Source organism: Leptonychotes weddellii, chromosome X (genome assembly GCF_054177405.1).
Source record: "Leptonychotes weddellii isolate Sample4059 chromosome X, ASM5417740v2, whole genome shotgun sequence".
In the NCBI taxonomy this organism is placed as follows: Eukaryota; Metazoa; Chordata; class Mammalia; order Carnivora; family Phocidae; genus Leptonychotes; species Leptonychotes weddellii.
Genome location: NC_138385.1, coordinates 70539654 through 70563815, shown reverse-complemented (window position 1 = coordinate 70563815; position 24162 = coordinate 70539654). Strand labels below are relative to the sequence as shown.

Here is a 24162-nt window from a genome sequence, read left to right as displayed (position 1 = left end):
CAGCACACCCCGGAGCTGTAAGGACATGCGGATCCAGGCAGGAAACTGACTGTCTGTTACAGGGCCTGCGACTGTCTTGTTTGCTGGGCCTCGCACATAATAAATGCCCTGTGAGATTGAAGGATGAAGGAGGTTGGTATCCGTTATGTTGCCGGAGCAGAGCTGGGTCCAACAGATCAAGGTTCAAACATCCCTGGGGTCAAACGGTAGGGTGAAAGTCCTCTCTGTTTAGGCCCTCTGACCACTCACACCGGCCCCCGCCGTCACCCCCACCCTGGGAAATTCCAGAGGACAAGGATGCTGGTATGTATCAGTGTCTGGTACACTGTCAGGACTTAGCACATGGTAGGCAACAAACGTCCACCTCTTCAGCTCAGTGTGGTCCTTAAAAGGGCAGTGGCTCACCGGAACGGCTACAGTGAGGATGATGGAGGGCGCTGAGCGATGGCGGGGATGTGGCGTTCACCACCGAGGGATGTGGAGATTGGAAAATTGGAGTCATTTACTAAAGCTGATCCCATTTTGCCCCATGACTTAGGTCCTAGGTATATGCCCAAGAGAAATGAGTGCATCTATCCATCAAAAGATGTATACAGCAAGGGATGCCTGGGTGGCTCAGTCGGTTAAGCATCTGCCTTCTGCTCAGGTCATGATCCCAGGGTCCTGGGATCGAGCCCCGCATCGGGCTCCCTGCTCAGCGGGAAGCCTGCTTCTCCCTCTCCCAGTCCTCATGCTTGTGCTCCCTCTCTTGCTGTCTCTCTCTCTGCCAAATAAATAAATAAAATCTTTTTAAAAAATTAAAAAAATAAAAAATGTGTATAACAACAAAAAGATGTGTATAAGAATGTTCACAGAATCGGGGTGCCTGGGTGGCTCAGTCGGTTAAGTGTCTGCCTTCAGCTAAGGTCATGATCCCGGGGTCCTGGGATCGAGCCCCACATCGGGCTCCCTGCTCAGTGGGGAGCCTGTTTCTTCCTCTCCCTCTGTCCACCACTCCCCCTGCTTGTGCTCTGTCTCTCTCTCTGTCAAATAAATAAATAAAATTAAAAAAAAAAAGAATGTTCACAGAATCATTCTTAATAGCCCCACGCAGAAAACTACCCAAATGCCCATCAACACTGGAACGGATGAAGTGACATCTAGTCACACAATGGAAGAGATTACAGCAGCGAGAACAAACTACCGATTATATAACAATGTGGTTCCATCTCACAAACATCATGGTGAACTAAAGAAGCTGGAGAGAAAAACGTGTGATTGCATTTACATGGAAGTCCCAAGCCAGACAAAGCTAACTTACGTTGTTCGAGGTCAGGAGAGTGGTTACCCTTGGAGTGGGGGTGGGCGGGGAGGGGGGAGGGTTGGACCTGAAGGGAGCTTCTAGTGTTTGTTCATGTTCTCTTTCTCAACCTGGATGCTGGTTACGTAGGAGCATCCAGTTTGTAAAAAGTAAATGAACTTTGAAGACTGTATGTATATATATTTTTAAGATTTTATTTATCTATTTGAGAGAGAGAGAGAGAGCATGGGCAGTGGGGGCAGGGGGAGAGGCAGAGGGAGAGGGAGAAGCAGACGCCCCACTGAGCAGGAAGCCTGACTTGGGACTCGATCCCAGGACCCTGAGATCATGACCTGAGCTGAAAGCAGACGCTTAACTGACTGAGCCACCCAGGAGCCCCTGTATGTACATTTTAATTCAATGGTCAGAACAAAGAAGTTTTGAGGTGGCCGGTTGTGGCTGGGAGGGGAGGGAAGGTGGTATTGTTGCCATCAGGAAGGGAGCAAAAATATGGATTTTAGGATTTAGTCCAAGTGCAGGCTCCTGTTTGGCCAGAATGGAGGTTTCTTGAGGTCCTGGGAGCTGGATGAGGAGGAGAACTGGGGGGAACTGGAAGTATGCAGCCTCAGTAGCCGTAAGCCTGAAGGGCATTGATGGTAGGGCACAGTCCCTATATCAGAGGTAGCAATATCACGTTTCTCAAGCACATACTGTACCAATCCGTGCTCTAAGCGAACGGACATGCCCGAATACCTGCCCTCATGCAGCTTACCTCCTGGATGGGATCAGTGGGGGGATAGGTTGTCTGGGCCGATGGTAGGGTATGGCAGCAACAGGCTGAGGTTTATTATAGGGAGTAATCGCCCAATATACTCAGGTACTTGGTGGCTGGGATAACATGTCCCTTTCACTTTCAGTCCTGGTAACGGCAGGCTGGAAGGTGGAGAGTGCTCCCTTTACATGTTGGGATTCTCTGCTTTGGGGCCTATCCTCAGGTTGGGAGACAGGCCCCACAAGGAAGCACTTAGGAAGTGAAATTGCTCACTTCCAGGAAGGCTCTACATGGATGTTGCTCCCACCTTAGCCACAGGCCAGTGGACTAGGGCTCCTCCTGAGACTCAGTAGCTAGGGGTAGAGACATCACCTCTGAAGTCCCAAGCAGGAACAAGCAGAGATGGTAGCAATGAGCATGTGATGTGGAGTTTTGAAGTATGGGCTGTGGAACAGGGCAGAGATGCCAAGGGCATGAAGGGGAGCCCAGATGTCCAGACTTAACAGGGATTTAGGAGAGACTCCCTGGAAAGAAACAGACAGCCAGAGCAAGTCTCCTGAGCTCCATCTTCCAGAAGACAGAGAGACAGAGGGGGACAAAGACAGAGCCTGAAAGAATGAGCCCCTGATGCAAGGAGACAGCCTATTCCCAGAGAAAGAATGTGCAAGGGGAGAATTCCTGAGAGAGAGACAGAGAGAGACAGAGAGAGACAGAGAGAGAGAGAGAAGGGGAGCAGGCAGGCAAAGACACGCATGCATATACAGAGATGTGCATCTTGTGTGCGAGACCACCCAGACTGGGACAGAAGGGAAGAGAGAGGCATCCAGACTCACCAAGACACAAGACGGGCAGAAACTCCAAAGCGCAGAGAGAAACAGAGAAGGTGGGGACGGAGACAAATGCTCATCCTTGGCAATAGAAAAGCCCTGCTCTGACACACCACCCTCAATCCCCAGTCGTCCCGGCCCTTCTAAGATGGTTGCCATTGATTTCTTCCTATATGCCAAACCCCCATCCAGAGGAGCCCTGAGCCACCCTGTAAGAAGCCCGGACTATTCTGCTGGAGAGAGATGCCACATGGAAGAAGACTGAAGTGCCAGACACGCGAATGAAGAAGCCACCTTGGATGTCCATCCCAGTTAAAGATGCCTCCAGCCCCCCTGCCACCATCTGACTGCAACCACCTGAGGTCCCGAGAAGAGCCACCTAGCTAAGCCCAGTCGACCACAGGACCATGAAAGGTAATACTAAATTGTCATCTTCAGCCACTAAGTCTTAGGGTGTTTGTTACCCAGCAACAGATAACCAGAACACCGAGAAAAGGCTGCAGTGGCCTTTTAAGACCTGACACCCCCATTCCCACATCCCCCCGCCACAACAAAACCAACACCAGCCAGTCAGACTTTTAGTCCCTTTAATTAGGTGCTCTGAAGAAAGGGCAGAATGACAGGCAGGCGGTGGAGAAGGTGATGTTTCTTGAGCCCTGCTCGGCAACGGGTCAGTCCTCATCCTCCGGCAGCTGGATCTTGCTGGGGTCAAAGTAGTTGGATTCCATGATGGGGAGGCCATTGGCCTCTCGGAATTTAACAAGCCTCTCAGCCTCTCGGCGGGCCCACTCCTGCATTCTGGAGGCAGCAGCACGGGAGTAGACATGAGGGAGCCTCACTGGACACCAATCCCCATCTTATCTCCCCAATCCCCACTGGCACAAAGAACAGGATGCCTGGCACAGTCCCCTTCAACCTCCACCCCCACCCATTCCACTCTCTTGGACACCCCCCATGCACCTGTAATCAGGCAGATAAGCTACAAAGGTGCTGCCAAGGACCAAGACAATGGAGAAGCCAAAGAAAAAGACGACCCGCATGTTCCAGACGTCCACAACAGGGTCCTTGTCATAACCGTGGGAGTCTGGGTTCTGTGGCAAGAAGAAGAAGAGGTCAGTGAGGGCTTCCTGTGGCTCCACAAAAGCCTTATGCTGGCACTGCATAAGTTGGTCTCCAATTTCACCTCAGACCAATCTCTCCTCTCTCCTTTAATTCTTCTTTCTAGTCTTAGGAGTTGTCAACCTCCTTGCTACCACAGGGCCTTTGCACTTACTGTTCCCTCTGCCTGGAAAGCCTTTCCCCCAGATCTTGTCATGGCTAGATCTGTCTCCTCACTCAAAGTGTTGGCTTCATAATCACTTCCCTTAGGAGGCATTCCCTAGTCACCTTATCCATTACTTGTCTTAAACTACAGGAAATTGCCACTTTTATGGGTTAAAGATGGTTGAATATTGCCAATTTCCTATGGTTTCACCTAACAAAATTACCCCCTACCCCAAAGTCACTCCCCATCCACTTATCTTGCTTAACTTTCTTTCTAGCAGTTATTAGTTTACCAAGGTAGCATCTCCCCAGGTCCTATCACATTATCTTATTACATACTCAATATTACTGTTTCCAAATATTTTACATGTTTACCTTCTGTGTTCTCCACTATCATATAAGCTCTACGAGAGCAAGGGCTTTATCTGATTTCCACACTGCTGAACCCCTAGGGCCCTGAACCGCACCTGGCATACAGCAGGTCCTGGCTCCTTATTTACAAAATGAACGGATAAATGAATAAGCATCCTATATATCCAAGCCAGAGGACAGTACTGATGAAGAACCTACTGTGTGCCATACACAAACTTCAGCATATCCCAGGGAAGCGGAAAGTAGCAATAATGATTAACACCTTCTAATGCTGAATACCAGGTGCCGGCAGCCGTTCTGAGCATTTTGACTCACTGAATTACATGAGGCAGATGTAGCATTTTATTTTCTAGAAGGTGTCCTCATACTTTCCCCATTTTACAAAGATGCAACCACGGAGTTAAGCTACTTGACCAAGGTCACAAAGATGAATAACTGTGGGTGCTTGTATTCCAACCATGGCATTCTGATTTCAGAGTCTCTGCTATCACCACAGCACAGAGGACCTGATTCCGCGACACGTTCAGTTATGCGAGTTTGGGCAAGTCACTTAACATCTTTATGCTTCAGTTTCCTCATCTGTAGAACAGGCATGCTAACAGTACCTACTTCAAAATAGGGTTGTTTCGAGGATTAGATAAGATAACGTACGTAGAGTGTTTAGATTATTACTATTATACATGGGTGTTTAGTATTATTGTCGTTATACTATATTGCTTCTAACGTGTTCTGAGCATTGCCCACTTCAGGTTTTGATACCTGTCTGCAAAATAAAGCCAATCTCGCCCCTGGCCCTGAACTGAAGATTACTAGGGGACAAACAAGGAAATCAAGCTAGGCCAAGTTCCCAAGTCTTCGAGGATTTCACCAGCAGCGCAATCCTCAGCCGCCTAAGAACGTCCTCTACAGCGCCCGGTCCGCCGGCCCCCGATTGACCCTTCTGGCGTCCCGTTTCCACTCCCTCTCACCTTCTCATAGAGGTTTTCGTCCTCCGGATCTGGGTCCTCCTGCCAGCGTACGGTCGGTTCCGGCGTCCGCTTTCCAGCCACAGCCGACGGGGCGATCACGGCCCTGGACGAGCTGGATTCCCAGCGAACACGGGCTGCCGGGAAACGCGTCGCCGCTACTGCCAAAAGGCGGCGAGCGCACAAACCTAACAGCCCGCCCGCCATGACAGATTGTGCTGCTAGCTCTCAGGGGCGGGGACGGAAATGCGACTACGCGCAGCTGCAGTTGGCCCGAGCGCGACAATTGTCGCTCCGCCCCCGCTGCACTAAATAGGTCCCGAGTCTGGATTTGGTTTTCAAATGAAGTGAAGCGCTGAGCAGCCCTCTTTCCTTCCCTCTGTCATGGCCTCACGGGGGCGACCACTTTCCTAACCTCGGTCAGGCTAAGGAATTTCTGGCTGATAGGTCTGCTCATTTCCTTGATAAGAAAGCGTTGACATTTGGGTGGATGCAGGTCCCAGCCAATGGCACGGAGATTTCCCTCGCCCTCTGGGAAAGGGGGCGGAGCTTCCGTTTGTCTTTCATCTTTGAAGGAAGCCAAGCTTCTAAAAAGCGGGCCTCGCCGGATTGGCCAATAGCTACTCCTTTTCGCGACTTGCGAGCGTTTGGAAGGAGAGTGGGGAGGTGGCATACGCTTGCCAATCAGAGCCGGCCAGGGCTGGCCGTCGGCGGCCGGCGACCAATAGACGAGGCCGGCCAGAGCGCGCTCCCTTAGTAGGTGGATGGTGGTCGAAGCGCCGGCTCCCTTCTCGTCGTCGCCATTTTGTGCTGGTGATTGCGGCCGGCTGGGAGTAGGCGGCAGTGGGTTTCCTGGGGAGGGTAGCGCGCTTGGCGCTTCTCCCCTCCCCGCTCCTCCGCCCTTCTGCCTCCAGCCTCGGACTTGGGGGTGGTGCGGGCCGGCTCCGCTGAGCTGGGAGAGTTGGAGGAGGTGGCGGCGCGCCGAGGTGATGTCCGGGAGCCCTCCCTTGACAGCCCGGGCCGAGAAGGTGAGCGTCGCCGCTGGTCGTGGGGGCGGAGGTAAGGGGCCAGGGGTGGGCGGGTGCGGAGAGGAGGCTCGAGGGCGGACTACGGGACGTGGGCCTGGGCTACGCGCGGAACCGAGGGATGGCGTGCATGGCCTGAGCCCGGGAGGGGGTGTCTCCCCCCCCCTTTTGAGAGCGGAGGCGCGTGCGCGATTGGGGCACAGAATGGGTGCACGCGGGTTGGGGGAAGGGAAAGACCGATGGGAGTGGGCTTCCGTGGCTTACTGTGTCTGCGACACCGAACTTTATCCGTGGAGGGGCCAAGGTCTTTATCCATAGGGGAGGGGGTGTGCTATCTGCTCTGTGTGACTTGGGTACTTACCTAACCATGGGGAAGCATTCTGTGGCTCTGGTCCTTATTCTTGGGTGGGGGAGGAGGAGGAGGAGGAGGAGGAACAACGGGAACGTCTCTATGACTCTGGTCTTTATCCTTGCAGTCTGTGCTGTAACTCAGGTCCTTATCCATGGGGAGGGGTCCTTATCCATAGGGAGTCTTCCTGGGACTGGCCCTAACCAACCCAGTTGCTAGGCGGGGAGGGAGCGCAAGGAATGTGTGTATGACTTACTGCCCCTTCTTTGGGAAGGGGTTCGTATCTGTGACTCTGACGCTCATCCTTTGAAAGGGCCTCAGTGTGTGATTATGGCCTGTATTCATTGTTCCTGTCTTGCGATTTTGGCCCACAGTTATTCGGGGTGCATGTCTGTGACTTTGGTCCCTATCTGTTGTGGATACCGGTGTGTGACTCTGAGCTCTTTGCCAGAGTCTACTGAGGGTTTTGTATCTGGCTCTCATCCACTGGGGCCCCTGGTTGTGATTCTAACTCTTATCCATCTGGGAGCAGGCAGCTCTGGTTCCCTGTGGCTTAAGGAGGAAGAGAAAATTGGTTGTGTGTATACATGGAGGAAAAGGTGTGGTGGTAATCTAGTGTTGGGCAGGTGTTGTTACTGCCTAGCTTTGCCTGATTCCTGCTCAGAGGGTGGGGCCTGAAGATTCTGGGATACTTCTTGGTGACCCCTGGCCAGGTCACGTGGCTCTGGGGACTTACTTAGTTCTCATGGCAGCCCTGAGGGTTGGGTGAAGTGACTGCCCTTCCATCCTAGCAGAACAGCACAGGGGTTGGGAACAGCCTCAAAAGGGCTCCTTTTGCCTCTGAATAAGTTGGACCCAGAGCCCTGGGGAGAGAACCACCTTGGGACCTGGCTCCGCATAAGAGACAGGGCGCATAAGAGACAGGGCTCGAGGCTGAGCCAGTTGCAGAGTGAGGGCCAAAGCTGTGTTGGCCCGGAGCCCAGGGAGACGTCAGCTGTCTCACTGCCAAGTTAGCCCCTTTACCCTCTAGGCCTTTCGTGGTCTTCTGCTGTCTTGTAGGGGGCAGCCAACCTCTTGTTGGGAGGATGAAATGGCACCTGGGGCCCCATGGAAGGAGCCTGGTGGGCGCCTACAACTCCCGCTGTGAAGTCTTGCTTCCGTGCCTAATGTGCCTGATCTTAGACAAGTCATCCAGCACCGAGAACCCCCTGGGCAGGTAGCTCCAGGCTCAGACTTGTCTACCAGTCTCAGATGGCAGAGCCCTGATCACAGAATAGGTGGTACCACCAGATCTCTCTGCAGGATGCTCCCTCTCTGCTGAAGGCCCTGCTGTTTCTGTTTTATTTTATTTAAGTAAGCTCTACGCCCAGTGTGGGGCTTGAACTCATGACCCCGAGATCCAGAGTTGCATGTTCTACTGACTGAGCCAGCCAGGTGCCCCTGGCCTTGCTATTTTAGGGCTGTGGGCTGTAGCTTCATGTTTGTGGGGAAAGGAAGGAGCAGGCCAGGTAGGGGCTGCCTTCCCACTCTGGTCCACAGGAGCACCAGGAAGTTGGGAAGTAATGTCCTTGGGCTAAGGGACAGCAGAGAGCCTTGACAACAAGGGTTTCTCAAGGAGGCCCCAACTGCCTTGACCCCTTTCTTCCTTCTCCTCTCCCCAGAGTCCCTGCAGGAGGCATCACCCAGGCTGGCAGATCATGGTGGCAGCAGCGGGGGTGGCTGGGAAGTGAAACGGAGCCAGCGGCTGAGGAGGGGCCCCAGCAGCCCCCGCAGGCCCTATCAGGACATGGAGTATGAAAGACGGTGAGTTACCCACTCCCACCCCTACCAGGCATCCTAGACTTATCCCCGTGTAAGGATTGGTCCAGGAAGGTGCTAGGAGGGGACTTCCGGGCAGAGGAAACAGTGCAGCAGATGATTGGTTTCTTTTCAGCAGACATTTACTTGGCACCTGTTGTGAGCCAGGACCTGTGCTAGGCTCTAGCAGTGCAGTGCTGAGTGAGACAGATAAGACTGCAGCCTTCTGCCTCAGTGTCTCACAAGGGAGACCACACAGTTTACAGGTGACTAAGAAACCGCTTGATAGGTGCCATGGTTGGTTGTGGAGTTGGGAAAGGATCAAGAGAAAGGGAGGAATGGAGGCAGAGGCCCAGGTTTCCAGTTTGGGTGACTCAGATGTTCACCACCACCAAGGTGTGGACAGCCACTGCAGGAGGAGAGGCAGAGGTGGGTAGCAGGTGGGTGGTGGGTTGTAAGTGCCTGTGGATTCTCAGGGGAGAGGTGTGGGCTATAGCTTTGGGTTGGAGGGATGGATGGGAGTGGTCCTTTCAGAGTCAGGCATTTGTGCAGGATAAGTATGGGGCAAGCCAGGTCAGATAGTGGGAGACTTCAGGACAAGGTGGGCTGAAGCTGGCAGGATACTTGTCTTAGAATGGGACACTCTCGAATGGTTATTTTTATTTTTTATTTTTTTTCCCGTGTGGTTATTTTTAAACTGGTATGAACAGGAAACAGTCGGGACACTTGGTAAAATACAGAGATCCTGGGCCAACCCTCACCATCCTGGTGGATCACTCCAGTTGATTCTCATGCAGATGATCTATTCCTGACATATTAAGAGTGCCTAGGAAAGTAGACCTAATGCTCCCAGAAAGCCTCTGTTAAGAGTCAGTAGATTTATAAAAAGTCAGGGGGGAAATAATTTTTTAAAATGTCTTACAAAGGGTTTCTTCTTCCACCACCCCCTCTAAAAATGTTTTCTGAAGAGCGAGCCCAAATTTGAGATGGGGTCATCATCTAGTGTTATTCAGTCTTCTTAAAAAAATGTCTTTTGAAAGCATTCAAGTTTTGGGTGGTATTCTCTGGAAATGCTCTGTGGCAGTTTCTGAGTTTGAGTAGGTGACATACTTCCTTCAGACTTTATAACCAAATAAAGCCACTGTCTTTCTTTCGGCTTTCAAAAGACCTCAAGTGCAGAGGTTTGAGTTAAATCATACCTTCTCAGTTCAAGGTGGGTTTCTGTCATAGGTCACTGCAGGGCCTTCTCTTGCCATATTTTTTTTTCCTTTTTATTTCCAATTCCGATAGCTGTAGGCAGCTGCTCTGTCCGGTTTGAAAGGTATCCTAAAATATGTAGCATTGTTTTGAGTGTCCCTGTTTTCAGTTTATACAAATGACAGAGTGCTAGAGTTTTCATTCTGTTCCTGAATTTTGTATTAGCACTGCATTTTTAAGATCTGTCTCCATTGCCATGTGTATATTAGTGCTTTGCTCCTAATTGGTCCCAAGGACGCCATGGTGTATGCCTGTTGCCTTTTACTTAATGATTCCCTCAGGATGGGTACCTGTAAGATTCATCACTTTTTTGTCTTGTAATCTGTGCATTCAGAAACCTCTGTTCCTGCCTCTGGATCGCAAAGATTGTTTTCACTCTATAGTTTTCCCTTTCACGTTCAGATCTTTAATAACATTTAAGAGTACACTTTTGAATATGGTATAAGGTAGGTTCTGGTTTTGTGTTCCTCCACATAGTAGGCATTTTTCCCAGTACCTTTTAAATAGTCCATTCTTTCTTTATTGATTTGTAGTACGTCATCTCATTTCAAGTTCCCTCATGTACGTGGATCTGTCTTGAGTAATCTGATTTGTTTCATTGGTCTGTTTGCTTAATTCTCATGCCAGAACCTTACTGCTTTTGTTATTATGGCTTTATTAGAATCTCTTAGCTCCAACTTTGCTCTCTTATTTATCAAAGTTGATTTTAGCCATTTGCAGGACTTCTATAAAAAATGTATCAAGTCCCTCAAAAACATTCAAGAATTTTGATTAAGATTGCATCAAATTTATATATTAATTTGGGGAGAACTGTCATCTTTGTTAATTGGTGATCTCATCCAAGACCTGTATGGAGAATATTTTAAAGTTCGTCTAAAGGACATACAAGGGGCTCCTGGGTGGCTCAGTTGGTTAGCGTCTGCCTTCGGCTCAGGTCATGATCTCAGGGTCCTGGGATCGAGCCCCACGTCAGGCTCCCTGCTCATCGGGGAGTCTGCTTCTCCCTCTCTCTCTGCCTCCCCTTGCCCTGGCTCACGCTTCCTCTCACTCTCTCAAATAAATAAATAAAAATCTTAAAAAATAAATAAAATAAAATAAATCTATGGGGTGTCTTTGTGGCTCAGTCAGTTAAGCGTCTGACTCTTGATCTCAGCTCAGGTCTTGATCTCAGGGTCGTGAGTTCAAGCCCTACTTTAAAATGAATGAATGAATGAATGAATGACATTCAAATCTGAATAAATGAAAATACAAGTCTTGTGTAATTCCTAGGTGCTTCAATAGTTTTCATTGACATCTTATTTTCTTTTATATTTTCCAAGCTTGTGTTTGCTGGGGTAGAGGAAAGCTGTTGATTTTTTTCTAAGTTATCTTACCCCTGCTGTACTGTCTTGTTATTTCTGATTATTCATTGTTGATTCTGATAGTCTTTCTAAGTAATTGATCATGCTGTATGCAAATAAATTCTGTCACTTCTTTTTCCTCACTTATAACGTTGTCTAGGACTTTAGTACCATATTAGATCGTGTCAGTGATGCTGGGTGCACAAAATAAGATTCATTTTGGCAGGTTGTAACAGAAAATCTGAAGAATAATGGGTTAAACAATGTAGTTTATTTTCTTTCTCATAAAGGACATCTGCAGATAGATGAGACATTTCTGTCTCATAAAGGACATCTGCAAGACATTAGCAGTCAGTCCCGGCCTGATAGGCAGCCCCGTCTGCTTAGCCATCAAATTGGATGTGTGCTGTAGGCTGTTAGAACGTAGCCTTTCATAAACCAAGAAAATAATCTTAGTTTGTCAAGATTGATCAGAAATGAGAATCGGGGGCACCTGGGTGGCTCAGTCAGTTAAGCATCCGACTCTTGATTTCGGCTCAGGTCATGATCTCAGGGTCCTGGGATCGAGTCCCGCATTGGGTCTGCACTTAGCACGGAGTCGGCTTGAGATTCTCTCTCTCCCTCTCCCCCCGTGCTCGCTCGCTCTCTCAAATAAATAAATCTTAAAAAAAAAAAATAATCAGGTGTGCCTGGGTGGCTCAGTCGGTTAAATGTCTGCCTTCGGTTCAGGTCATGATCCCAGGGTCCTGGGATTGAGCCTCGCATCCGGCTCCCCGCTCGGCAGAGGGCCTGCTTCTCCCTCTCCCTCTGCCTGCCGTTCCCCCTGCTTGTGCTCTCTCTATCTCTGTCAAATAAATAAATAAATAAAATCTTTAAAAAAAAAAAATCAGTGTTGGGTTTGATGAACATTAAAAAAAAAATGAGAATCGAACTTCATAATTACGTGCTTTTTTTTCTCCTTTTGTCCATCAGTTTCACAAATCACATTAAATTATATCCTTGCCATTGTTGAGTTACACCTTCCTTGATCATGGTGTGTATGTTTATAACTTCTTATTTTGAAAAACATTTCCAATTTTCAGAAAAGTTGCAAGTACAGTAAACTCCTGTATATCTTCTCCCCAGAACCACTAACTGAAACATTTTGCCACATTTATTTTACCTACCTATATGCCTCACCATCCCCTTCTTCCCCCCATCTCTCTCTATATATAGAGATGCAGATACATATCTAGGTATCTATATATAGGCAACTTTTTTTTCCTGTATCATTTCAGTTAGTGACTGACGTGACCCTTAAGCATGACAGAATATATGTCCTAAGAACAAGGACTCTCTCTTTCGTAACTATAGTACACTTCTGAATATCAGGAAATTGAACATTATTATAATAGTTTTATCTTCTAAAAAGTCTGTATTTTTATGTCATCCCTTGTCCTTTATGGCATTGGTTCCCTAATCTAGGATCCTGTCCAGGATCACACACTACACTGTATGGAGCAACTTTGTATTTTTGGTTCCCTTTACTCAGGAACAGTTACTAAGCCTTTCTTTTTCATCCGTGGCCTCAGTATGTTTTAAGAGCACAGGTCCTTGGCTTTGTAGATGCTTCTGAATTTGAGTTTTCCTAATGCTTATTCATGGATTGTTGGCAGAAAAATTATTTAATATGTACATTTTTAAAACACTTACATTTGATTAGGTACTGTATTATTTAGGATATTTGCATCTGTGTCCCTCAGTAAAGTGGTCTTAACGATTGCCTTTTCTAGTACCCATCTGACACTGAGTCACCATAGCCTCATGGCATGATTTGGGCAGCTTTTGCCATTTCTCTCTTTATTGGAGAAACTTGTATAAAAATTATCTGTCCCTTGAAAGCTTGTTAAAACTGAGCTTCGAAAGGGCCTGGGTTTGTAATGATCGTTTTGTCTAGTTCTTCTGCCAGTTTTGGCAGTTTATGTTTTCCAGAAATATATTCATTTTGCAGAGGTCCTCACATATTAGGATTCAGTCCAGATTTGTGGAAATGTATTATGAACCGGGTCTGTCTTTGGAAGGTATTTCGTCAAAGTGCTCTGTGGCCAATGAAAACTGTCCTTTACAAATGTCCAAATCTGTTCTCTTCCCAGGTTTAAATAGCTAGAGTTCAGTATGCAAATTTATTTAGTTTAGGGGCACCTGGGTGGCTCGGGTAAGTGGCCAACTCTTGGTTTCAGCTCAGGTCATGATCTTGGGGTCCTGGAATCAAGCTCCTCCTCAGACTCCATGCTCAGCAGGGAGTCTGCTTGAGGATTCTCTCTCCCTCTCCCCCTCCCCCTCCCCCCTGCTCATATGTGCTTGTGCGCTCGCTCGCTCGCTCTCTCTAAAGTAAATCTTTAAAAAATTTATTTGGTTTAGATGCTGAGTGTCAGAGTTCAGGGTTTCATCTGAACATTTATCAACTGTTCGGTTCTTAAATTCTGAGGACTAGAGTTCACCTATTGAGGGATAACTGTGGTAAGCAAACACACTGCTCATATCAGAAACCTTAAGGGGCGCCTGGGTGGCTCAGTCGGTTAAGCATCTGACTCTATTTCGGCTCAGGTTATGATCTCAGGGTCATGAGATCGAGGTCTGTGTCGGGCTCTGTGCCACGCATGGAGGCTGCTTAAGATTCTCTCTCTCCTTCTCCCCCTCTCCCCCTCCCCTTCTCTAACAAACAAACAAAACAAAACCCTTAAAAATACGTCACTCATACCAACCACTTCTTGTCCAGGCATTTATCATAAAGAAATAATTTGGGTTCCAAGCCAAGCTCACAAGGACAAGGACTTCATTTTATTCACAGCAGTTATCCCCAGCACCTAGAACAGTACTTGACACATAGCAAATGTTACATTAATACTTGTTGAATGAATAAATGAATGAACAATTATGAAAAATTGGAAACCAACCAGATGTCTGGAAACATTTTATTTTCTCCATTTGTTAATTATCTTTGACCTTTATGGTGTTTTTCCAGTATTTTATTATGAAATTTCAAACATACTGCAAAGTTGGAAGAATTTTACAGTGAATAACCTCTATACCCATCCACTGGATTCTACCATTAACATTTTACCATGCTTGCTTTATGACATGTTTATTTGTTTATGGTATTTTTTAACCCATTTTTAAGTTTTTACAAAGCCAGATTTATCAGGCTTTTTTTTTTTTTAATGACTTCAGGGTTTCGTCTTGCTTAGAAAGGCCTTCCCCGTTCTTGGGGTGATTCATTTTTCTTATGTTTTCCTTCTAATGTCTTTACAGTTTCTATTCAGGGATTTCAATTTTTTATTCATCTAGAATTTACTTGGTATAAGAAGTGAGATAGATAAACAACTTTTATTTTCTTAAACTTTTTCTGTGAAGGACCAGAAAGTATTTTTGACACTGCAGACCACGCCATCTCTGTCACAACTACTCAGCTAAAAGCAGCCCCAGACAATATGTAAATGAATGGGTATAGCCGTGTTCAAGAAAACTTTATTTAGGTGACTGGATTGGGTCCACTGGCTGTGGTTTGCTGATCTCTGGGCCAGACCGTTATTGCAACTGGTGTTTATTGACTAATCCATTTTCGCCCTGTTCATTTGAGTTGCAACCTTTGGGTTACTCTAAATTTCCATGTGTGTTATTGTGTAGTGTGGACTCTGTTCACTTTCACTGATCTGCCCATTTGTGTTTCAATGGTTCCACCTTTATATATAATATGTTTTAATATTTGGTGAGGTTCTTTTCCCCCTCATTAGTCTTTTTTTTTAAACAGAATTTTCCTGACTCTTCTAAATTGTTTCTTGTCCTTTGCTGTTACAAACAGTGCTGTTGAATGATGCTTTTGTATGTGTGCAAGTATATTAGTATATTAAATTTCCAGGAAAACTGGAGGTCAGGGTAGATTTTTAGTTTTACCAGCTATTGCCAAATTCCCCTCCACAAGGGACTGTTCCCGTTTTCACTCCTACCAGCAGTACAAAAGTGCCTATTTCCTTACCAACACCGTCTTGCCAAACATTTGGACTTTTACAGATCTGTCGTGTTAGAAATGTTCTATCACAAAGCTTCCTTACAGAAGAATTCCAAATAATATATGTAGATACTCCACATACCAGGAGGTAGAGCTTAATTCTCCTCCTCCTGAGTGTGGGCTAATCTTAGTGACTCACTTCTAAAGAACAGAGTGTAGAAAGGGAAAAAGAGAAACTATAGTGGAGGAACCTGGCATACCCCACCACAACCACATGGTCAAGGTCAGCATCGGCAGTGATAAGTCACGTTGGTATCATGGGCCCCCTTATACAGTGCGATCAGCAGGGCAAGTCACCTCTCTTGTATTCTCCCCCAAAATACCATAACTTCTAATCACAAAAACACAACAGACAAACCCAAGTTGAGGTACATTCTGCGAAATAGCTGACCAGTGCTCTTGAAAACTGTCAAAGTCATTTAAAAAAAAAAGGCAAGACTAAGAAACCTTCACAGGCCAGAGGACACTAAGGGTGCATGATGACTAAAAGCAATGTGGCATCCTGGATTCAATCCTGGAACAGAAAGTGGATGGTAGTGGGAAAATGGGGCACCTGGGTGGCTCAGTCATTAAGCGTCTGCCTTCGGCTCAGGTCATGATCCCAGAGTCCTGGGATTGAGCCCCACATCGGGCTCCCTGCTCAGTGGGAAGCCTGCTTCTCCCTCTCCCACCCCCCCCCCCACTTGTGTTCCCTCTCTCGCTGTCTCTCGCTCTCTCTAATAAATAAATAAAAATCTTAAAAAAAAAAAAAAAGTAGTGGGAAAACAGGTGAAATCCTAATAGTGTGGAGTTTAATTAACTTCTTAGTTTTGACAAATGTGCTGTGGTTACATTTGTCCCCTGTTAACATTAGGGGAAGCCGGGTGAAGGGTATACGAGAATTATGTTATCTTTGAACTTCTCTATAAATCTAAAATTATTTCAAAACAAGTTTGACTTCATCAAGATTAGAATCTTAACATAAAAGGACATGGTTCAAGAGAGTGAAAAGACAACCCACGGAATGGGAAAAGGTATTTGCAAATCATATATCTAATAAGGGATTAACACCCAGAATAGAAAAAGAACTCCTTCAGCAGCACAGGAAAACCCAATTCAGAAATGGGCAGAAGACTCGAATAGACGTTTCTCCAGAAAAGACACACAAGTGGCCGATAAGCATAGGAAGAGATGCAGAATGACAAGTGTTGGTGAGGATGTGGAGAGATGGGAACCATGGTGCATTGCTGATGGGAATGTAAATGGTGCAGCTGCTGTGGGACACTGTCCAGGGGCTCCTCAAAAAAATAAATCTACAACTACCGTGTGGTCCAGCAGTTACATTCCTGGGTATTTACCCAAAGGACTCGAAAGCAGGGAGCCAAACAGATATTTGTACACCAGTGTTCGTAGCAGCATTAGTCACGACACCCAAAACAGCCAGTAGGTGGAAACACACTTGATCTTAGCCAAAAGGCCGAGAAGTGATCAGCAAGTGGAAACAGCACAGGTGTCCTTCAGCAGATGCATGGCCAAACAAAGTGCTGTATGCGGTACCTACGTACACGTGCGGCCATAGCAAAGGAAGTTCTGACTTATGCTACAACAGAGATGGACCTTGAAAACATGATGCTAAGTGAAAGAAGCCAGACACAAAGTAACAAATATTGTATGATTCCACTTACACGAGGTACCGATACCGAGAACAGGCAGATCCATAGAGACTGAAAGTAGAATCGGGGGGAGGGGGGGATTAATGTTCAGTGAGTAGGGAGTTTCTGTTTGGGATGATGAAAAAAAGTTTCCGGAAACAGCCGGTTATGGTTGCTCAACATTGTGAGTATATTTTGTGGTAAATTTTATGAGATCTCTATTTTACCACAATAAAAATGACTAAAAATACACAAAAAATAAATTGTAGACGTTTATTTTAAAATGGCCTGTCCAGGGGGCGCCTGGGTGGCTCAGATGGTTAAGCATCTGCCTTCGGCTCAGGTCATGATCCCAGGATCCTGGGATCGAGTCCTGCATCGGGCTCCCTGCTCAGCAGGGAGCCTGCTTCTCCCTGTGCCTCTCTCTCTCTTTCTCTCTGTCTCTTACGAATAAATAAATAAAATCTTCAAAAAATAAAAAATAAAAATAAAATGGCCTGTCCAGGGTAGTTTTAATTTTCATCCTTCATTATGAGACAGAGCATCTTTTTAAATTTAAATTGTTTGTATTTCTTTCCTGTGAATTCTGTTCCTCTTCCTCTTCCCATGCTTTTTCCCAGTTAATTTGTCCTGACTGGGCTCATGATGTTTTTTTTCTTTTCCAAGCAGAAGTGTTTTATTTTTATATAGTTAACTTTAATAATCTCTTCTGTGGCTTCTGGATTTGGGTCATAGTTTTCCCCCATTTCAAGATTATCAAGAAATCATCTCGTGTTTTCTTCTACTTTTATGGTTTCAGTTCTATTAAATCTTTGACCCATTTTATTTATTAAAGATTTTATTTATTTATTTGACAGAGACACAGTGAGAGAGGGAACACAAGCAGGGGGAGTGGGAGAGGGAGAAGCAGGCTCCCCGCCGAGCAGGGTGCCCGATGTGGGGCTCGATCCCAGGACCCTGGGATCATGACCTGAGCTGAAGGCAGATGCCCAACAACTGAGCCACCCAGGCACCCCGACAAGTTTTATTTTTATTATTATTTTTTACTCTCGGACCATGCATTTTATTTTTTTTTCATATTTTCCTGATTGTTTTATTTTTATTTTTTAAGAGATTTTTTTTTAAGAGATTTATTTATTTATTTTACAGAGAGCACACGCACATGCAGGTAGGGGGAGGGGCAGAGGGAGAGAATCTCAAGCAGACTCCCTGCTGAGTGTGGAGCCCATCGTGGGGCTCAATCCCAGGACCCTGAGGTCATGACAAGCTAAAATCCAGAGTCGGCCACTTAACCAACTGAGCCACCCAGGTGCCCCGATTGTTTTATTTTTGAATTTTTTTTTTTCCTCATGAGAAGTGTACTCTTCAAACCCCACCCCCTATTTCTCCCGTCCCCTCCACCCACCTCTTTCTGGTGACCATCAGTTCTCTATAGTTAAGAGTCTGTTCTTGGGGCGCCTGGGGGGCTCAGTCGTTAAGCATCTGCCTTCGGCTCAGGTCATGATCCCAGGGTCCTGGGATCGAGCCCCGCATTGGGCTCCCTGCTCAGCGGGGAGCCTGCTTCTCCCTCTCCCACTCCCCCTACTTATGTTCCCTCTCTCGCTCTTTCTCTGTCAAATAAAATCTTTAAAAAAAATAATTTTAAAAAGGTGTTTCTTGGTTTGCCTCCCTCTTTTTTTTTTTTCCCTTTGTTCATTTGTTCTGTTTCTTAAATTCCACATAGGAGTGAAATCATGTGGTATTTGTCTTTCTCTGATTTATTTCGCTTAACATCATACTCTCTAGCTCCATCCATGTTGTCTCAAATCTTTGACCCATTTTAAACGTATCCTGGTTTATATGTGTGAAGTATAGTCATAAGATCTTGGCGCTTGTCTAGGTATTTAACCTTTTTGGTTCAGTTATACTTGGGATCTTCCCATTTCTAAACAACGCCTCTCTGAATAGAGGCAACATATCTGTTTCTGCATGTTACTTTTGTCCCCAGCATCCTTACTGATTTATTGGTTGTAATCATTTTTCATTTGATTCTCTTAGGCTTTGCAGGTATATCGTCATACCGTTTACAAACAATGGTAATTTTACCTTCTCGTGTCCAGCTTTTAACCTCTTTTCTTCATTCTCTTGGTTCAGCTAGCGCCTTAGAGCAGCGTTCGTAGTGGTGTTGATACTAGACATTCTAACAGTGTCATTCCCGACCAGGATTGGGACCCTGCTAGCAGTAGTCTACTGCGGTGTCTGTTTTTTCTTATTTTAAGTAAACATGTATTGGTTGCTTTTAGAATACTTTTTAAGTCATTATTTCATCAAACAAAAATTATTGGGCACCCACTGAGTACCAGGTACTGAGCTTAGTTTTGGGGAGTAGGGCAGTGGACCCTCTGGATGTGGTCCCCTCTTTGCCAGAACTCATAGTTTAGTCCTTTTTTAAATCATCAAAGAAGTGCATGTGAGGGGCGCCTGGCCGGCTCAGTCAGTGGAGCATGCAACTCTTGATCTCGGGCCTATAATTTCAAGCCCCACGTTGGGTGTAGAGGTTACTTAAAAATAAAATCTTTAAAAAAAAAAGAAATGTACATGAAATCAACTTTGGGATAATTATTTTATGGTAATCGCGGTAGGAGAAATTTTAACAAAACAGCCGCCAGGGCCGGCAGGGTGACGGCAAAGCAGGGGGGCAGGGTAGCACAGCGCGCAGAGAGGCAGAGGGAGAGAGGGCGGTAGGGACCTCTCCCCGCAGACCCCGCAGACCCCACAGACCTGGCAGGACCTTCGTGCGCATTTTGGTGTTTTATCTTGAGAATGAGGGGGAGCCGTTGAAGGGAGTGCAACAGTTGGGCTTGGTTGGCTTTGCCTTATAGAATACTCGCTCACATTCAGGGCGTAGCGAATGAGCTGGGAGAGGCGTGGTGGGGGGGGCGGTGAGACTAGCCCTGACGCTACATCTGGGGGCCTCGTGAAGGAAGACAGGCGTGGGCCGGGGAGGTGGCAGAGGGAAGGAGAAGTGGATTGGATTTTTGAGGGGTGGGGACCAGCTCACCTCCTGGAGTCAGGATTTAGGGAGCCCCATTGGGAGTGGGATCTAGGGTCTAGAGGGAGTGAGTGGGTGGGAGCCCGCCCTCGCCTCTTGCACCTTGCAGAAAGGACTGCCCTCTGATCCCTCCCCGTTCTTCCCTCAGAGGTGGTCGTGGGGACAGGACTGGCCGCTATGGAGCCACTGACCGTTCGCAAGATGATGGTGGGGAGAACCGCAGCCGAGACCACGACTACCGGGACATGGACTACCGCTCATATCCCCGCGAGTATGGTAGCCAGGAGGGCAAGCATGACTACGACGACTCGTCCGAGGAGCAGAGTGCAGAGGTGAGGGCCGGGGAGGACAGAGTCCTGCGGGGCTTCAGCTTGTAGCACCATGTGCAGGTGCCCTCGGCTCCCATGCCTTCAGACTGCGCTCGGTGGCTTTGCCTCACCTGGAGAGTCTGTTCCTGCTCCCCTCTGTGAGGGCTCCTCTCCCGAGTTGGGTCTCCCTGACTTCCACATGCTTGGCTCTGTACTTCTGAGGGCCCCTGGCCATCACCTCTCTCCCTTCTTCCCTTTTTTAATTGGGGTCCATGGTTCGCTGCAAGCCCTTCACTGCCTGCTCCCAGCCAGTTTGGGGCCCTTGAGGAGCCTCTTGCATGGGACCCGGCATGTGTGGTTGGGAGGGCAGTGGGGGGACTGGATATCACCCAGCAGAGTAGCCCTGGGAGGCCAACCGTGGGCATTCACAGGGGCGGCAGAGCCCCTCTACAGAAGGGAAAGACCCTCTAGGGCCTCTCCTTTGAGCTCGGGGTAGCCAGTTCCACATTGCATTGTTAGCCCTGACCTGAGGAAGGGAGGCATGATGTTCACCATCTGAGGAGGAGAAGCAGACTTGCCTTAAGGGAACCCCAGTTTGAGAGGATAGTCAGGGCCCAGATCCAAGTAAGCAGGCAGGTCTCTTATCCAGCAGGGTGGGAAGGGTACTTTTGCAACCCAGCCCCCGGGGACAGAGTGTGGGCGTTTAAGCTTCCCCACTGGCAGCTGTGATCTGTACCTGGATGACTCCAGGGCACCAGGGGGCCCTGGGTGGACCCGTTGGGAAGAGTGCAAGTGGAGCACTGAGTTATCTGGTCCCCCTGAGGGCAGAAGGGCTGTGAACCCTGGCCTGGCCTGCTTAGGCCTGGCAGCATGGCTTGGGCAACACGCAAGAACTCAGCCACTGCACCCTGTAAGGGGGGAGCCTAGTGGTGACAGAGGACTGGCCAGGCGGAGGAGGATCAGGGCCTGGGGGCAGTGCTGAGGCCCTCACACCTTTGCAGGCCCTTGCTGACTGGCTCTGGATGAGATACTAAGCTACTTCTAGAACCCTGGTCCAAGCTGGAAATCATAAGGCATGAGGAAGAGTTGTGCACATACTAGCTGAGCTGGTAAGGGAGGAGGAGGGGGCAACAGAGGGCAGGATTCAGCACACTGACCCCAGACCCGAGGAGGTTTAGGCAGTGTCTGGTCACCCGTCTGTAATACTGCCGCCGGCCTCTCCCCGCTCCCACCAAGGCAGCCCCCAAAAGACCTCCGGGGACAGTTCCCCCCCCCAGAAGCCTTGCAGTCCAGGGCCGACCCCTTTTGCCTGCCCTGAGCCTTTAGCCGGAGCCCGCCCAGCCCTGGCTTTCAGAGCCTGCCTGCCTCAGAGAGCCAGCGGCCAGCCCCTAGGCCCCCCCCAGACTGACTGCCCGTCTGGTGTCTCCCGTCTCATTCTGTCGGCCAGGATTCCTACGAGGCCTCCCCGGGCTCCGAGACTCAGCGTAGGCGGCGGCGGCGGCACAGGCACAGCCCCACCGGCCCGCCAGGCTTCCCCCGAGACGGCGACTATCGGGACCAGGACTATCGGACCGAGCAAGGGGAGGAGGAGGAGGAGGAGGAGGAGGAGGAGGAGGAGGAGAAGGCCAGTAACATCGTCATGCTGAGGATGCTGCCACAGGCAGCCACTGAGGATGACGTACGTGCCCCCCCCCATGGCCCCGGGCAGGCGGCAGAGCAGGAGGCCAGGCTGGGTCTCCTCCAGGGCCCTCAGCTTCTCCCTCACCCCGACCTCAGCATCTTTCATCCCTTTTCTCCCCCAGCACTGATCCGTCCTCTGGGCAGGCCCTTGTACTCTCCTGGTCTGGAAGGGAGGATTGTCGGATAGGCTGCCTTGGCCAAGGGGCTGTGGTGGTGGGTGTGGGAGGGAACAGAGCATTCCTCCAGAACATTCCACTGGTCATCCATCCATTCTGCATACGTTGATTGAGGGCCAGATGCTCACCGGGCCCAGAGCCGGCTCTTCCTGCTGGCAGAGATGATGCAGGGCCCTACAGCCCTGGGGATGGGGAGGGTCCCCATGGGATTTTCTGAGGTTTTATTCACATTCTTTCCCCATACCCTCACCCCCTGCCCTCCTTTGTCAGCAGCGTCAAATATCAGTGGCCTGGCCACAGAGTTCTGGGTTCTTTGACTTCCTTCGCTGCTACTGACAGCCTTCCCACCCCATGCTCCGTGACATTCCCTTCCATATTCCTCCCTTTTCTTCTCTTCCCTTCTCATAGAGGCTTCCCCTAATGAGCCCCAGTAAAACCCCAGAGGGCCACTAGAATAGCCTCCTCCCTAGCCTCCCCGAGTCTCCTCTCTGCCCCCTCCCCTGAATTCTCTGCCCAACTCTTCTCTGAAATCTACCGGCTGCCCCTTTTGTCACAGAGAATATCCCACCTGTGTATTTGGGAGTTTTCTCACGGCTGGCCCAGCTGCTGTGTTCAGGGTCAGACGGTAGCTCCACGCTGACATGTGCTAAGGATTGAGCACAGGGTGGGCCACAGGCCAGGTCTCACTTAATCCTCCTCACAGCCACCCTGCGGGCAAGGTACTCTGCGTGTTTCCGTCCTACGGATGAGGAAACCAGGCCCCCAGCAGTGAAGCAGCTTGCCCCAGGTCCCACAGCCAGTGAGTGGCAGGCCAGTGAGTGGAAGAGTGGAGCTGGGGTTTGGCCCTGGGCAGCTGGATTCCAGAGCCCACATTCTTGCTGTTTCCTGAGCCCTCCCTGAGTGTTTGCAGTCCTAACGAGCTCCCCTGTGTTTCTTTTCATCCTCCAGCACGTGTGTGTGTGTGTGTGTGTGTGTGTGTGTGAGAGAGCGAGCGAGCGAGCTTTTTCACCTGATGAGGAAACTAAGGCCCAGAGGCAGTAAGATTGCTGCCCGAGAATGCCCAGCACATGCTCCCAGGCTTCTGCAAGAAGCACCACTGGCCTAGAGACCCTGCCTCACCTGGTCCGAACCCCAAATTGCCTCTGCAGCTTCCCTCTGGCTTCACCCAGGAAGCTTTCCAAACCCTGGGACCACACCTTTTGGTCTCCACCCCAGGATACTGCTCCATGCGTGGCCTGGGGCACACGGCGGGGCTCTGCTCAGATCCCAGTCCTTCCTGTTTTGGTATTCGCGTCACGGGTCTCTTGGGGCAAGCTCCAGCTCTCCTCACTGCCACTGCACCAAGCCTGTTGACAGACACCGCCCCCCCCACCCCCGCAGGCCATTCTTGAGCTGCTGGCTTGGCTCGCTGCTCTCTCATTGCTCTCCGCCTCTGAGGGTCACCACGCTGCCAGGCCCCCCCCCCCCTTGCACCATGCCCCTTTCATTTCACTCACTCTCTGCAAGTCTGGGGCCGAGTGCTGAGACCTGGTGCTGGTGCGGGCCCAGGGCCATGGCCACTTGGGGAGAAACCCCAAGAGAGCAAGAAGAGGCAGTGCGTGCACATCACCGGCAGCCCCTCAGGGTCCTGGAGGCCTCCGGTGGCCCCCCGCGTGCTGAGCCTGCCCCCATCCGTATCTCCCCGTACAGATCCGGGGCCAGCTGCAGTCCCACGGAGTGCAAGCACGAGAGGTCCGGCTGATGCGGAACAAATCCTCAGGTGAGCTTTTGTTCCCAGTGCCCCCCCCCTTCCACTGGCCAGCCGCAGCCTCCAGTCTCCCTCCTGCTTCTGCCTTCTCCCTCACCCTCCCTGTCCTGCCTTCCTGCCACAGCTGGGAATGGGCAGCTTGGGGTGCCCTCTCTTCTTCTCTTCCCCTCAACCCGTCCTCCTCACAGCTCTGGGGCTGTCGGGGAGGGGGGGGCAATACTGAGCTGAGTGCTCCCCGGGGGCAGGGCCAGGGCCAGGCTCCAGGGCACCTCCTCTTTGGGACTCTTAAGTATCT

At 49.2% G+C, this 24162-nt stretch overlaps 2 protein-coding genes across 8 annotated transcripts in view; one reads left to right on the top strand and one right to left on the bottom strand.

Moving 5' to 3' along the window:
* Positions 1 to 3451: 3451 nt before the first annotated feature.
* Positions 3452 to 5931, bottom strand: NDUFB11 (NADH:ubiquinone oxidoreductase subunit B11). Its single transcript, XM_006732166.3, has 3 exons — positions 5482 to 5931; positions 3839 to 3969; positions 3452 to 3676 (listed from the first exon to the last, which is right to left on the bottom strand). The coding sequence occupies exons 1-3, from the start codon at positions 5683 to 5685 to the stop codon at positions 3550 to 3552; spliced, it is 462 nt and encodes a 153-aa protein (XP_006732229.1). The 5' UTR covers positions 5686 to 5931; the 3' UTR covers positions 3452 to 3549.
* Positions 5932 to 6206: 275 nt separating this feature from the next.
* RBM10 (RNA binding motif protein 10) overlaps positions 6207 to 24162 on the top strand; it is a 28932-nt gene continuing 10976 nt past the window's right edge. For 3 of the 7 annotated variants that reach the window (XM_031026836.2, XM_031026837.2, XM_006732157.3), the window contains exons 1-5: positions 6208 to 6537; positions 8514 to 8655; positions 20105 to 20288; positions 21712 to 21942; positions 23810 to 23879. In XM_031026836.2, coding sequence (XP_030882696.1) covers positions 6243 to 6537; positions 8514 to 8655; positions 20105 to 20288; positions 21712 to 21942; positions 23810 to 23879 — 922 coding nt within the window. In that variant the 5' untranslated portion in view covers positions 6208 to 6242. Of the gene's footprint in view, positions 6538 to 8513; positions 8656 to 20104; positions 20289 to 21711; positions 21943 to 23809; positions 23880 to 24162 lie in introns of all 7 variants that reach the window. The other 4 variants (XM_031026839.2, XM_031026838.2, XM_081809331.1 and 1 more) reach the window with 3 other exon arrangements.